Raw genomic sequence first — 15,657 nt, 5'->3', positions numbered from 1 at the left:
TACTCTAATTGCCAACATCCACTCTGGTTACTAAGTAGCTGGTTTCCTACTGGGGTTGGTAGACAATATCTCTGTGCCAGTTAATTCTTTTCCTTCTTGTAGGTGGATCTGCAGAGGAAGCTTGATGAGAGGAACCGGCTCTTGGGAGACTATAAAGTAAGAACGTTTATGAGTTTGGAAATGATTTCCATTAGACCTTTTATGAACAGCCTACTGTTGCTGTTGTTCAAAGAGTTCTTAAGTACTGTGTTCTCATTGTTGCTTTTTCGCAAGGAAATCTTCTGTGTTCCTTTGATTCAGTCACCCTGAAGAGTAGATAGCAAGGAAATCTTCTGTGTTCCTTTGATTCAGTCACCCTGAAGAGTAGATAGCATGTCTGAGAGGAGTCCAGAACTAGTTGTCTGCAAACTGCAGTCTTCACCTTTCTGCCTAACTAGCACGGATGGCACGTAGTGGTCCTCCTACAGATGGTAGTTCCCTTCCTCCTTACTTTTCCAAGAAGCCTTTGCACTGGGTAAGATTACTACGGTGTGCGATGTCTTCTGTGTAGCTTGGGGGGAAAGACTCCTCCCCCTGAGGCTCGACTTTGCTCAAGTGAACTTGCGTGGCCCACAGGGAACTGTTGGGCATCCTTGGCTTTGCCACACATCTGCAAGCTCTGTCTCTATTGCAGAAAGAGCTGGGGCAGAAGGAGCGCCTCCTTCAGCAGCACCAGGCTAAATTGGAAGACGCACTCCGGAAACTCTCTGAGGCCAGTTACCAGCAGGTGGGGACACAGTCAGCCACTGGCTTCCTTCCCCTTCTGCCTGAGAAAATCCTTTTCTGATTTAGTTTCTGATTTGCAGGTGGATCTAGAGCGGGAGCTAGAACACAAAGACGTCCTTTTGGCTCACTGTATGAAAAGAGAGGCAGACGAGGTAACCCCCGGCTCGGGGTCCCCCCTCCTGCATCTGCAAGGGCAAAGAGGGAGATACTCTTTCTGACTCAGGGCTGAAACCAAGGCTGCAGGTTGGTTTGTTAGGAGGCTGTTTGTCTGGTGAGAGGGTTAAGAGTGGCAGGTTCCAGAGGCGCCTGGCTGGCTCAGTCGGAAGGGTATGCGACTCTTGATCTCGGGGTCGAGAGTTCGGGCCCCATGTTGGATGTACAGTTTACTTAAATAAACAAAACTGAAAACAAGTAAAAAGAGTGCTGGTTTCAGACTAAGAAAATCTGGTTTCAAATTCCAGCTTTCCACACTTTTTACCGTTGTGTGACCTTGCCTTTGCTTAGCTTCTGAGCCTTAGGAATAAGACGCATCTGGAAAAAGGATAGTCCTGATAGATCCACCTGGCACAAAGTCAGGCTCAAAAAATATTAGTCACTGTTCTTTTTTTTAATCACTAAAGTGAAGTCTGGAGGTGCTGGAGCCCCATTCTCAGGCGTTTCGGTGGCCAGGCTGAGGCTAGCTTGGGGCCCTCCGGGATGAGGTTACCATTTTGCTCATTGTTCGTGCAGCACTGCCTACGAAGTGTCGGGTACCGGGGTTACAGCAGTGAACAGAAGGGGGAAAACGTCTTTGTGCCCATTCCAGGTTTACATTCTGAGAGAGACATGAACAAATATACCACGATACACTGTCAGGAAGTGATCAATGCGAATCAGTATAAGACAGGGCATCTTGGTTTGCAGTGTCCCTTACAGCAAGCATCATGTCTTCTTGCTGCTATAGGTGACCAGCTACAACAGACACAACTCTCAAAGCAATGGTTTTTTCCTTCCAGCGGCAGGAAAAGGAGCTGCTTCCATCACTCACAAAGGGGTAGGTTCTTAGGATTTGAGTGCAGACCTCCACTTCCAGCTAAAACCACAAGAGTAGCCTGGCCATTGCCAGCGCACTAGGCCTTTGGTACCCCAGTTCCCTAAGTCTTGCATCTGTTGGGTGTGTGAAGGTGTGAAGCCCTAATTAAGAATTAGCGGGCAAACTCCGGTGGAGGAACATTTCTTAAATTCACACCTCCTCCCTCGAAAATAAAAGATCTCTCCTGGAAGCCTCTCTCCTCTACCGTCCTAAGCCCGGCGGCTGGGACACGGTTAAGAATACGGCACTGCACCACGTCAGTGTGACCTCCTTTCTGCCCGCAGACCAGCGATCTGCAGCTGGTTCGAGATGCCCTCCGAAGCCTGCGCAATAGCTTCAGTGGCCACGATCCTCAGCACCATACCATTGACAGCTTGGAACAGGGCATCTCCAGCCTTATGGAGCGCCTGCATGCCATGGAGAGCCAGAAGAAACAAGACAGAAGGGTAATCCTCTTTCTGTGGTGTTTCTCTTAGGCAGGCTCCCACAGAACTCAGTTTCATCAGGTTTAATTGAGATAAAGGCAGGGCTAAAGACGCTGATCCTGTCAGAGTTTGTGGCTGCTTTTCTCTTTGGTTTTCCTCTCAGTGGAGTGGACTCTTCGTCATGGTGTGACTCTCCAGGAAGGGAGTTCATGATTACTCTTGCTCCTAGAAATTGCCTAAGTGTCTAAGGAATGGTGGTTCTTGACCCCACAGGGTCTCTCTTTACTGCTTATTCCCCTTCCCCTTTTCCCCTGAATGAGCTCAGCACTGGATGTGGAAATATGTGGGAAAATGCACTGGAACCTAGAAAGCCTGTTACAAATGTACATCATTAATATTAGGCTAAATGTGTCTAATTTGGTATACTGTGGAAGATGTGGTAGGAAAGTATATATTTTAGATGTACTTTTATGATTTAAATTTCTTGGATAAATTCTCCTGCTGATCATTTTAGGATTTTTGTGTGGCTCCTCAGGTTCGGGGCAAGTTACCAAGAACTCAAGCAGGTAGTGAATACCGGGAATCCTGGCCCCCTAATTCAAGTAAGTACACCTTATTGTTCAATAAGGACTCGTAGCATATTAGATCAGAAATTTAGTATTTTTCTCGCTACTAACATGTTGAGAACAGAATTTTTCTTGTAGTACTTCACTCTTATGTTGTTGCTATAGCAATACAGTTGAATCGAGTTACTTCTAGAACTATGGAGACACATACTGTCATCATCACTACCATCACCCCAAGTACCATTTAGCCACGTGCAAGATGCTGCTGACTCAGGCTAAAATCTCTTTGGAAAATATACACGATCAAAACATTTACATTGAACAAAGAAAAACGTAAAACAACAAAAACACACAGTCCCAAATAGCATAGGAAATTTCCAGTTCTTCCTAGAGGCAAGATGTTTAATTTCTTTGGAGATTTTCCTTAACACTAGGTGCCCTGGTCTTTCAGTTTAAGTCCCACGAAGGATTTGCGCCATCTAGTGGCCCTGCCTAAGAAGTAATTTAACCTGCTCTAAGCCCTGTCGTTACATTTCTTTCCCCGTTCATTCAATTATGTTGGTAATCAAACCTGCCTGGTGATTTCTCTTTTATCGTGTATCTTACCTTTTGGTTTAATAAAGCTCACCTTTTATTATCTTTTATAGTGTATTCAGGCCAAATATAAAAGTAAATAATAATCTACAAAAACCAAATAGTGAAAAGCTGACCATAACCAGTCTTGTATGTTACATACATACACACACACACACACACATATATGTATATGTTTTGAAAACCAGATGAATAAACAACACCTAAAGTAAAACACTTAAAGATATTTGCAAAAATATGAAAGGTAAAATATTTTTTGTAGAGTAAATAAAATAACATCTAAGCCTCCAGATATCTAATTATATTAGTACCAAGATTACTTGGTACTAACTTCTTTTCTCTTCAATTTCTGTTTCAATTTCTTTTTCTAGCATTGTTTTGAAACAGTCATTTCTGTTTTCTTGAGAGACTTTTTATTTTATTGTTATCCTCTGCAGTACTTTCTTTAGGCTAATATAAACTCCCAATGTAGACAAGTCTAAATATTTGAAAATTATTTTTTAAGTCTGAAAAATTCCTCCCTTCCTGGAAAAACCCTTTTGTGTATATGCAGTACTTATCCCCTGCAAATAAATCCCCGGCTGCTCGTAAACCAGGGCGTTAATCTAATTTCTGTATTCACAAATAAGCTAAATAGTCTCTTCTCCGAAAATGAGAAGTGAGTGTGTAACTCACAAGCCCTCTAGCTACTGACTTTCTTCTTTTATTCCCCTACATCAAACTTTGAAAGAACAGTCCACACTTGTTCTTTTTGCATCCTTTCTTCCTATTCACTCTCAAGCCATCAGCTGGACTTTTACTCACTTAATCCACTTAATGTTCTTTTTATTGACTCACTGTTGACTTTCTTGTTGCCTCATCAAAGTGGTTACTTTTCAAACCTTATCTTCCACTGACTGCTCAAAAGCATTTGCTATTCTTGAATAGTCTCCTTCTGTAAACATTCTTCCTCTTTAACTTCAGTGCCAACCAATTATGCATTCAACAAATATTTATCGAGCATCCATTGTGTAGCGCCATGTTAGACGTTCGAGGTACAGGAAGAAACAAGATAGACTTGGTACTTGCCCTTTTGGCGTGTGCTGTCTAGTGAACTAGATACGATCTCCTTCTCTTCTCTTCTCTTCTCTTCTCTTCTCTTCTCTTCTCTTCTCTTCTCTGTCGAACTGTTGAATGTTGGTGTGCCCTGGGATCCATAGGAGGTCTAGACCTCGGCTTTTTCATATTTTCTTTTGGTGATCCCTTCCACTACCATGGCTTACATACTCTTATGTGCTGATTATTTTTAAACTTTAGTCTCTAACTCCAGCCCTTTTCTGAACTTCAGAGCTATATTTTTGAATGACAACTAGGTATCTCCCTGTAGGTAGAAGGGCACTTAAAACTCATGTCCAAAACTGGATATAAAACTATAGAGTGGGAAAAATATGGTGTATGAAGTCCAACAGATCTGGGGTGCGGTTTTGGCTCTCAGCAGGGTATGTGACCACAGGCAAGGGTGTTAAATTAACATGACTGCATTTTAGTTTCCTTGTTCATGAATTGGAGAAAATCTTTAAGGATTATGCACTTTAAATGAAATATTGTATGCAAATAATCTGGTGTAGTGTGTGGCATGTGAGAGGTGCAAGGCAAATGTTAATTGTCTCAAAATACCTTCCAGGTATTCCCCTCTGGCTATACCCTGTCTTTCTCCTTTTTTATCACAGCCAAATCTCCTGAAAGAGTAGTCCTCTCTCTGAATTTACTTCTTTTCTGAACTTTCACTCTAAGGGAAAACAATAATAATTATTTCAAACGTAGAGAGTGATACAATAGACTAGTGGAATAGAATTGAGAATTCACATAAAATCTTTAAGTCTGTGGTCATTTGACCAGCAAAGAGTCTCTTCAACAAATGGCGCTAGGACAACTGGGTATCCACATGCAAAAGAACAGAGATGGACCCCTACCTCACACCATGTACATAAAGTACATGTACAAAAAGTAACTACAAATGGATCATTGATACAAATATAAGAGCTAAAGCTATAAACCTCTTAGAAGAAAATATACGGAAAATATTCATGAGCTTGGGTTCTCAGATATCAAAAGCATGAGCAACAAAAGGAAAAATAGGGAAATTAGACTTCATCAAAATTAAAGACTTTTTTGCATCAAAGGACACTATCAAGAAAGTGAAAAGGCAAAGAGAATAGGAGAAAATATTTGAAAATCATGTCTAGGATACAAAATATATAAAAAATTCCTACAACTTAACAACAAAAGACAAATTCAGTAACAAATAAGCAAAGGATTTGAATAGTCACTTCTCTAAAGTCATTTCTCCAAAGCATCCAAAGATGCTTAAAAGGATTAGTCACTGGAGGTTGGGGGGCGGGGGCGGGGTTCCTGGGTGGCTCAGTCGGTTGAGCTTGATTTCAGCTCAGGTCATGATCTCCCGGTTCATGAGTTTGAGCCTTACATCCAGCTCTGTGCTGGGGTGTGCAACCTGCTTGGGATTCTCTCTCTCCCTCTATCTCTGCCCCTACCTGGCTTGGCTGGCGGGTGCGCTCTCTTGCTCTCTCTCTCCCTCTCTCTCTCAAAATAAATAAATAAAAACTTAAAGAAAAACAAAACAAAACCAAAAACCATTAGTCATTAGGGAATGCACATCAAAACTACAGTGAGCTACCACTTCACGCTCACTAGGTGGTTCTAAAGAAATGGAAAATAAGTATTGAGGATGTTGAGAAATTGGAATGCTCATGCATTGCTGGTGGGGATATAAAATGATACAGCTGCTGTGGAAAAGTTTGGTGGTTCCTCAAAAACCTAAATATAGAATTACTATATGAGCCAGCAATTCCATTCCTAGGTGTCAATACTCAAAAGAATTAAAGGCAAGAATTCAAAAAAAAAAAAAAACAAAAAAAAAACAACTTGTACATAGCATTATTCACAATAGCTAAAAGGTAGAAACAACCCAAATGTTCATTACTCAAAGAATGGATCAACAAAGTCTGGCACGTGCAGACAATGGAATATTATCCGTCCACAGAAAGGAATGAAGCACCGATAACATGTTGTAACATGGATAAACCTTGAAAACGTTCTGTTAGGGGTGCCTGGGTGGCGCAGTCGGTTAAGCGTCCGACTTCAGCCAGGTCACGATCTCGCGGTCCGTGAGTTCGAGCCCCGCGTCAGGCTCTGGGCTGATGGCTCGGAGCCTGGAGCCTGTTTCCGATTCTGCGTCTCCCTCTCTCTCTGCCCCTCCCCCGTTCATGCTCTGTCTCTCTCTGTCCCAAAAATAAATTAAAAACGTTGAAAAAAAAAAATTAAAAAAAAGAAAACGTTCTGTTAAGTGAATGATGTCAGACACAAAAGGATAGAAGTTGGATGAATCCTTTTATTTTTATTTATTTTTTAAATCTGGTTGTTTTTTTTTTAATTTTTTTTTTAACGTTTATTTATTTTTGAGACAGAGAGAGACAGAGCATGAACGGGGGAAGGGCAGAGAGAGAGGGAGACACAGAATCGGAAGCAGGCTCCAGGCTCTGGGCCATCAGCCCAGAGCCTGACCCAGGGCTCGAACTCACGGACCGTGAGATCGTGACCTGAGCTGAAGTCGGACGCTTAACCGACTGAGCCACCCAGGCGCCCCTTTAAATCTGTTTTTAAATAAACATAACTCTAGAGGAATTTAAAGATGGTGGTACACCAAAAGTAACCTTAACAAAAATCCCAATCCCAGCTCAGTTCCTGTCTAGATTAACAATCCCTACTAATGGCTGGGGAACAAGCAGTGTGCGCATTTCTAAACAAAAACATTTTGTAAGTCACTCTCTACTGTCTTACATATGATGTCTGACATTCAGTAGTAAATTAGGAGACATCCACAAAAGCAAGAAAGACGCAAGCCACTGTTAAGAGTCCATCAGTGTCTACGCAAGAGTAGATTCAGATATGACAAGGATGTTGAAATGCCTAGAATAAGTTAAGAAAATATGTGTAAGTGGAATTGCAGGAGAGATTTTAGTATTATAACAATTACATTAAGTAGATTATAAGATACAACAATAATTGTTCGTTCTTATGATAAAAGTTTCCTAATTAGTCTTTTCTCCTATTAAAGTCATAATCATAGGTACTTATTAATTAAAAATTTTCCTTAAGTACCTATACAAAGGGTAGAGATAAGATGTGGACCAAGGAATTTGAGTTAAAAACCATGGGACCCACACATATAGATCCTGTGTAGCCAAGAGATAAGGTAGGTCTTGTACCTTTATTTTTATTTTTTTAAGTTTATTTATTTATTTTGAGAGAGAGAGAGCATGCTAGCAGGGGAAGGACAGAGAAAGAGAGGGAGAGAGAGACTCCCACGCAGGCTCTGTGCTGTCAGCACAGGTGGTCACTTAACCAGCTGAGCCACCCAGGCACCCTGGTCTCATACCTTTGGTACAGGAAGCATAAGGCCCCTTGGAATCTCAGTTTCTAACGTTACTGTGCTCCTGTGATTCTCGTCCCTGCTCATTTCTCTGTCCGTGGATTGCATGAGCATTTTCTCCCGCTGTCTGAATGTTGGCTGTGTCTGTAGCTCCTGCTATTGCGTCCATTCTTCCTTTGCTGAAATCTTGCCTGGCTTCTTTGACCTCTTTTGACTCTGAGCAACAATGCCTGTCAGGAAAGTTCCTGTTCCCTGCTAGAAATAACCTGGAACGGGTGAGAAATGGCTTCATGATAGTGTCCATGTCCGAAGCACCTCCTGGCTTTGTGGCCTCAGTGGTGACTTCCTGTGGCTCATGCCCTGTGGACGTGGTGTTTTGCAAGGGTGTGAAAGCTGTGCTGTGACCTCAGGCAGCTTCCTTCTCCTGGGACACTGAATAACTGGAAATGAGGGATGGTTGGGAGCACATTCGGTTCTGACCATAGAGTCTTTCTCTGATTGCAGAGTTGCCTCACTCACAGAGCTCTCCGGCTGTCAGCAGCACCTGCACTAAAGTGCTCTATTTCACTGACCGGTCACTTACACCCTTCATGGTCAATATACCAAAGAGGTGAGATTCTGGGATCGTTATTCCTCTTTTAAAAAGGACAGGAAGCAGAATCAGTAGTTACTGCCCATGCAACCATCTGAGCAGTGTTTGAGAATCAGTACAGTGCAGTAAGAATACAGGATCAGGGTTCTAGTCTCATTGTTACCACTAACCAGCGGCACTACAAGGGACATGTCTTGATCTGCTTCTGGGTACAGACACCGTAATAGCACTTCCAGTCCTGATACACAGATATGTTCCAAGTTAGGAAAAATAATTTTTTTAAGGGCTCATAAAATAGCTCCGCTGATAGCCATAGATCACACACTAGCCCTCCAGGCTGTTCCTCACTGATCTTGGTACTGTCTGATGACTGCATCTGAGCAGTTGAGAATTCACGTTAACAGCCTTCAAACATTCATTTATGCTCCCTTGTAAGGCAAATGGCTTTGAAAGAAAGATTTTTTTTTTTTTTTTTTAACTCTGGAACCAACTACTGAGAGAAGGAGTAGGCTGCCCCTTTCCTAGAGAGTTTGCTTACTTGTTGTGGGCTAGAGGGGAGCTTTCTGAAGCTGGAAGGATGAAGATGGTGAAATGGAACATTGTTGCAGAGAAGGAAATCAGAGAACTTAGACATATTGATGGCTCAGCAAATTAGATCTCCGAGACGGTATGTCTTATTTCCAGAGTAAAACAGGGAAAAGTGATTTGGCTGCTGCTGAAACAATACATCTCTTTTAAATTCCCAGATCACCCCAGATGGAATGCCATTCTCATTCCCTCATGGTGACTGGCTCCCTCAGCTCTGCTCTTGTAGAATTGTCTGGGTTATCAGGGGCAGGGACCTAACAAGGCCATGCTGTTTTTTCCTGGAGAGTCTTTGGCAGGGGCCTGGGTTTAAAGCTAACGTCTCATCTTTCCAGCCTACTGATGAACAGTCTGTTTTAGCGCTCTTGCCTTTTGTTGCAGGTTGGGGGAGGTGACACTAAAGGATTTTAAAGCAGCCATTGACCGGGAGGGGAATCACCGGTATCATTTTAAAGCGCTGGATCCTGAGTTTGGCACTGTCAAAGAGGAGGTACAGAATCCGAGGGGAGTCTGGGTGGTGTGCTGCTGATTCCCAGAGCCACCTCCTCAGGGACTGATACCCAGCAGTACCCGAGTTCCCTAACCAGGTCAGCGGAATTTCCCAGAGCCTCAGACCACAGTCTGATTACCCTAGACCTAGATGGTCAGGGAATTGCACAAGGAGTTGACAGCTTCTTCGCTTCAAGGACTTAACCACTTTGACCAGACTTGGATACAGTTACTGATTTTAAAAAGGAAAGGACCTAAGCTTGAACAAAAGCCTGGTTGGGGGGTCCCTTTTCTATGTGCAGTCAAATCTTAGAAACCTTTCTGCTTCCTACATAGAGTAAAATAGGTATGAATATATGGAACTGTACATTGTGATGGTAGTTTCTCAGATAGTGAAAATGAGGAACTTCTAGAAAATCACCTATGCTTATTCTCAACTCCTTGACTATATTCTTAGCCTACGCCTCTCTTTATAATCCATCTGCCATATACAGGGAAGAGAATTCTGGGTTCTGACATATTACAAGTGGTTGCATTGTGATTAAAGCTGATGTTTTATTTCATAAATATTTCCTCAACATGCTTTAATAGCCCTGTTGTATTGCTGGCTTCAGAAATTCATTGAATGAATGAATAAAAAGAACTGCATGTTCTTTTGGTCTTCTTTCTAACCCTTTCTTTATAATACTTGGGACCGAAATTTTCCCCTTTCTCACTTGTGTAATGCTTATGCTACTGCTTTCTCCCAAGGAGCCCAAAGTGCTTCATGGTTAGTAATATATTAAATCTTATTGATCTCCATGAGCAAAGCAGAGTTAGGGATGCTTTTACCATTTCATAGATGTAGAACTAAGAATATATAGTACATAATAACATATAATAATGTATTGCATGCATTAAAAATATTAAATACATAAATATGTAGTTATAACTTTAGGGACAGAACCAAAGGGACATAGCCTCTAGCTTCAGGCTTTTCTCTATATTTTCTTATCCTTTATGTTTGAGATCTTACTTTTAGCAGCAGCAGTTGTCTAGTGAGAGTCACTGTCTTATCCTGTTATTTTTTCACTGTGGCTTCTTTTTCTTCCTCTAGGTTTTCCACGATGACGATGCCATCCCTGGTTGGGAAGGGAAAATCGTAGCCTGGGTGGAAGAAGACCATGGAGAGAATTAATGCTGAGTATTAGACTGGGGGCTTGTGGAACTTGGCACCCCCTGGCTGTTTCACTCAGGAAAGAGGACTAAAACCAGAATACACTAAGAAGTTTCTAGTTCGTGCTACCAAAACAGAAGCTTCTCCAAGTGTAACAGCCCCAGGCCAGTGCTGTTTCTGTGCCTGGTATATGTAGTACATTTTTTAAAACCCCTGTCAACTGTAGACCATGGGTCCATCTGGAGTTCCTTGTCCGTGGGAACACAGTGTTTTATTCTACTCTGAGGACAACAAACCAAAGGCCTTAACCAATGGGAATGGATGATCCCGCTCCTGTAGGGGCATGGCTGCTATTATCTGGAACCTGGGAATTGGATGCATCACTCCTGTGTGTTACAGTTTTATTTTAATTGGCCTCAATGGTTGCAGCAATCAGAGTCCCAGCATTTGTACTCACAGACAAGGCAAAGGTACCAGCTTTTTTGCTTCTTTGCAGCTATTGCAAACCAAGAATAACTCATGAGGCGGTACCAAAGATGAAAACCCACTCTTCAGGAATTTTTTGGACCGGACATGGATGGTGCTGAACTGTTGACTGGATGGAAAAAGCCCATATTGTGCTATACTTGCTAAAACCGCGATTGAGGAAGACCTTTGGCTGCCTCTTGTGTCTTAACTGGTTCTGCAACTTGTCCTTTAGCCCATGGAGGGCATGTTTCATGTACTGCCAGTTTTCTCTAGGGACTCTGTCACTGTAGAGCCATGTTTTCCCCTTCCAACTGATGAACTTTGTGTTTGAAAGGAAAAAGGAGTTTAAAGTCTCCTTAAAAATCCAGGCGGGTATGGAAAGGTGCTGCTACCCATATTTTCTTGACTTTCTTTCTCTCATGACTTCCTGTAGCTCGTGGCATCTCCTCTGCAGTCAAAAGGAGACAGACCATTAATTTTGGTATTTGTGATTTATGAGTACTGAGCATGAGTCACTGGTCTGCCCCTCCTCATTTCAAGGCCAGAGTTATTTTCTATTATATATTTAGTCTAGGTTGATCCTTTAGGGCACAATAGGAACCATGGGGTATGGAGCATGAGTTGTGAATGGCAGGGTTGATTCTGGGTAAAAAACCTAGAATCCTTTCTCATGTGCAACACTGTCCAGTGTAGAAGCTAAAAGAAGAGTTAAACTTTCAGAGATTACTGAATAACTAGGGTTTTCTCAGTCACTTACCAAACACCATCAACTAATCAGCCATATGTATATATATGTATGTACACACACACACACACACACACACACACATTCATTCCCCAAAGCAGTCAGCCTGTGACCACTGCCAACCAGAAGAGTCAGACATCAGACATGTCAGTTCTGGGTTCTTGATCTGTCTCTATTTCATCTCCCTTTTCCAACTGTTTTAACAAACTACTCACTGGAGCTCTGAAATGACATTTTGTTGTTTTATATAGATGTGTCTTTTAAAAATAGTTCATGTTTGGAGAATTCTTTTGTACTCATTTGCCTTTTGTCTGAGAACCATGTCTATTTTTGTAACTTGAGTGTGAGTTCTGTATCTTCTCACATTCCGTATACTGTATCCATTTTCTAGAGAACCCAGTAGCTTTTATACAGGCTCTTCTCCTAGCCCTTGTGGTTTCAGAACAAGCTTTATTTTGTTACAAGTATGCTGATGACAACTAACTCCTGGTTCTAATTCTACCTGCCATTTTCCTTGTGGAGGTAGTTTCATGTTGTGGAGGTAGTTTTACATAATCTATTTGATTGCTCCTCTAGCAGATGGAAGGAGCTCATAAGATACCTGATATCTTTCAGTAAGTTCGCTTGATCTTCTCCTTTTGAAGAATTTCTCATCAAAAATGACTGGGAAAGTTTGGGACAGTCAGTCAAAAGCAAGAATAATACATTATGAAGCAAACAGAAGAAAACAGTATATTCTGAGTGTTTTTTTCCCCCAGGAAGTCTGGAGTAAAAGTCCTCATGTCACCAATTTCTCTGTTGCATGAATTTTAGTGTTTTGCTATAAGACAGCATGAGAGTTGTCAGGCCAAAATCCGTTACTGTATTTCCAGTACAATTGATCTTGAATGTCTGTTTCTTTAGTTTTTACTTGTCAGTTTTCTTTGAGCAAACGTCCTTACCGTTATGGAGAATTTAACTTTTCAGAGAAAATTGAATGGAAGAAAAATGCCAAAGTCCTTCACCTTATTTGGCTTTTATAGCTCTGTCCTTTGGAAGAGGAGATGCATGGCCTTAGTGCCTCTATAGAAATCTGAAGTTGAAGTCAGGGGAGAAAAGGAGATAATTTTTTCCCCTTTAGCTCATGAATCTCCTATGCCACAGGTAATAACGAAACACCCGGATTACAGGATGTCACTCCAGTAATTCTTGTGTACAGTGTATTGGCAATCCTCATTCCAGTTTCTGAAGACCAGAACCTTGTGAGGAAGTGTTGTGCTTTGGTTCCTTCTGGTTTGAATTGATTCCTGTTTGTTACTCTGGCTGTACTAGAAGCCTCTTGATTTATTCAGAGAACTGTCCCCTAGTGACATTTTTGAGGGATAGTCCATCCTGACACTGCTGAAATTCTCTTTGAAAAAACCAAGGGACTAGAATGTCTTGAGCTTAAATAACCTCTAAATCCTGTTAGATTAAAAAAAAAAAAATGATCCTCTCACAAAAACTAGTTTAGAAGAAAGCTCAGTTCCTCAAAAGTCATCATTTAAAAATTGACAACTATTCTCAGTTCCCTAAATTAGCTGGAATTGAAACACTATATAATTTGTACCTAAAGAATTTGAGTTAAACTCTCCTTATTGGCATTCCTACTTACTACCATTTCAGCTCCTTTTGACCAGGATAGTTGAAAATTAGGGAAAACACATCAAATCCAAGAGGACTCTAATAATTACTGAAAAGCAATTATGGCATAATTATAATTTTCATTTTTTCCATAAAATAAGCATTATGATTGCACACTCCTATTGTCTGAATTTATGTAAGAGGTATAGCTTGCTTAAAATATATATGTAAAATTATATTTTTCTTAGAAACATGGATGTTTGCAAGCATTGCTTTCAAAGAGATTACCACCATGCATTCTCCCTGTTTTGTTTTCATGAAGACTGTGTTATACCAGAGGCTTCTGATTATCAAAGTGATAACCAGTTTTTTAACTGCCTGTATGTACCAGATTTGTGAACTAATTTTTAAAAAAGCAGAAAAAACCATGAATAAAATGGAGTTTGCAAACTAAATACCCTTCATCATTTTCACTTGTGTTTATTGACCGAAATTAATCAGTAAAGCCATTTACATTTAGTGAAAGTCCATTCCCTCAAGTGATCTCCCTGGTAACATGTTTACTCATTACTTGGGGAGCGGAGATAAGGATTACTTCATTGCTATAGACATTTTACCGTTGTTATTTCAAATGTAAGCACAAAACATTATTACTGTCAAAGAAAATTCATTGACTTAGCACTTCTTTTGAAATTATATGTAAATGTGCAAACAAATAAGAACCTGAGCATCAACTATGTAACAAAAGTCTTTTTTTTTTTAAATGTTTATTTTTGAGGGAGAGACAGAGTGTGAGCAGGAAAGGCGCAGAGAGAGAGGGAGACACAGAATCCGAAGCAGGCTCCAGACTGAGCTGTCAGCACAGAGCCCAACGCGGGGCTCAAACCCATGAGCCATGAGATTATGACCAGAGCTGAAGTCGGACACCCAACCGACTGACTGAGCCACCCAGGAGCCCCTGTATGACAAAAGTCTTTAATGCAAAAGAGACATATTTAAAACAACCAGGGGCACCTGGGTGGCTCAGTTGGTTAAGCGTCCAACTTCAGCTCAGGTCTTAATCTTGCAGTTTGGTTCATGGAGTTCAAGCCCGGCGAATGGCTCTGTGCTGACAGCTTAGAGCCTGGAGTCTGCTTCGGATTCTGTGTCTCTCTCTCTCTCTCTCAAAAATAAATAAACATTAAAAAAATAATAAAATAACAAAAGAAAACCAAACTTCATTAAAAAAAAACAACCAACTATTCAGTCCACTCAACAACTGCATCTCTTTCTCTGCCATCTCATTTTTTTACTTTTTACAGTTTCCTATTTGAGTATGAAATAGTACTGTCTTTAATTTTCCAAATGTTTAATTACTAGCAAAGGCTGACATATTTTCAAATGTTGGTTTTTCCTTTTTTTCTTTTTCTTGGTGTTCTATGACCATCTGTACACTGGGGACTTAGAGATCTAAATGCAGCTCAGAAATGAGGTTTTTTTTTTTTTTTTTAATTACAGGATGATAATCCTACAGAAGCGTACCTAACAAATGTTGTAGGTAACTTCATTTATTAATTCAAACCACACGAACTCAACCTCCACTATTTACCAGATACTATACTAAACTCCGGGGATACATCAAAGAACAATATAGACATGCTCCCCGCTCTCACGGGGTTATAGTTTAGTTTCGGTATGAAATACTTCAAGCATAACAGGGGCACCTGGGGGGCTCAGTCGTTTAAGTGTGGGACTGCACCTCAGGTCGTTATCTCACAGAGCGCCTGAGCCCTATAGCTCGGAGCCTAGAGCCTGCTTCAGATTGTCTCCGTCTCTGCCCCTCCCCGTCACGCTCTGGCTCCCAAAATATGAATGAACATTTTAAAAATTAAAAAAAAAAAAAAAGAAATATGTCAAGCATAACGAAGTTTTTTGCGATCTAAAGGGATTCTATAGATTAGAAACGCAAATCTGTTTTGTAACCTTGTATCTTCCTACGCTTAGTCCCGTTACGGCACAGCTGAATGGGGAAACTAACCTTCCGTTTGGCTGCCCTTCATTTGGCTGGAAAACCTGTTCACTGGGATTGCCGGTTATGCTACAAACGCGAAACTAAAGCTTTGTAACCTCCCGCAGACTGCACCGAGTGAGGCCCACACCTGAGCACGGAAGGGTCAGGAAGGGCGGGAG

General features: G+C 41.3%; 1 protein-coding gene and 1 long non-coding RNA gene across 18 annotated transcripts in view; one reads left to right on the top strand and one right to left on the bottom strand.

Moving 5' to 3' along the window:
• The window catches only part of DIXDC1 (DIX domain containing 1), a 72,869-nt gene extending 58,926 nt beyond the window's left edge, over window positions 1-13,943 (top strand). For 5 of the 16 annotated variants that reach the window (XM_019469149.2, XM_019469155.2, XM_019469152.2 and 2 more), the window contains 9 exons: window positions 103-156; window positions 674-766; window positions 846-917; window positions 1,709-1,798; window positions 2,122-2,283; window positions 2,777-2,864; window positions 8,356-8,461; window positions 9,410-9,518; window positions 10,614-13,943. In XM_019469149.2, coding sequence (XP_019324694.1) covers window positions 103-156; window positions 674-766; window positions 846-917; window positions 1,709-1,798; window positions 2,122-2,283; window positions 2,777-2,864; window positions 8,356-8,461; window positions 9,410-9,518; window positions 10,614-10,694 — 855 coding nt within the window. In that variant the 3' untranslated portion in view covers window positions 10,695-13,943. The remainder of the gene's footprint in view (window positions 1-102; window positions 157-673; window positions 767-845; window positions 918-1,708; window positions 1,799-2,121; window positions 2,284-2,776; window positions 2,865-8,355; window positions 8,462-9,409; window positions 9,519-10,613) is intronic. The other 11 variants (XM_019469153.2, XM_019469163.2, XR_002085778.2 and 8 more) reach the window with 10 other exon arrangements.
• Window positions 7,066-15,617, bottom strand: LOC109278664 (uncharacterized). 2 transcript variants are annotated; one of them, XR_002085782.2, is made up of 4 exons: window positions 15,506-15,617; window positions 10,533-10,663; window positions 7,858-8,117; window positions 7,066-7,388 (listed from the first exon to the last, which is right to left on the bottom strand). It is a non-coding gene; the product is annotated as an uncharacterized LOC109278664 (long non-coding RNA). The 2 variants fall into 2 exon arrangements; XR_002085781.2 differs by having other exon boundaries at window positions 7,066-8,117.
• Between the last annotated feature and the right edge of the window lie 40 nt (window positions 15,618-15,657).

Source organism: Panthera pardus, unplaced genomic scaffold (genome assembly GCF_024362965.1).
Source record: "Panthera pardus isolate Hobbes unplaced genomic scaffold, ASM2436296v1 HiC_scaffold_12, whole genome shotgun sequence".
Taxonomy (NCBI): domain Eukaryota; kingdom Metazoa; phylum Chordata; class Mammalia; order Carnivora; family Felidae; genus Panthera; species Panthera pardus.
The sequence above is the reverse complement of the archived record's forward strand: the minus strand, read 5'-3'. Positions and strand labels throughout refer to the sequence as shown.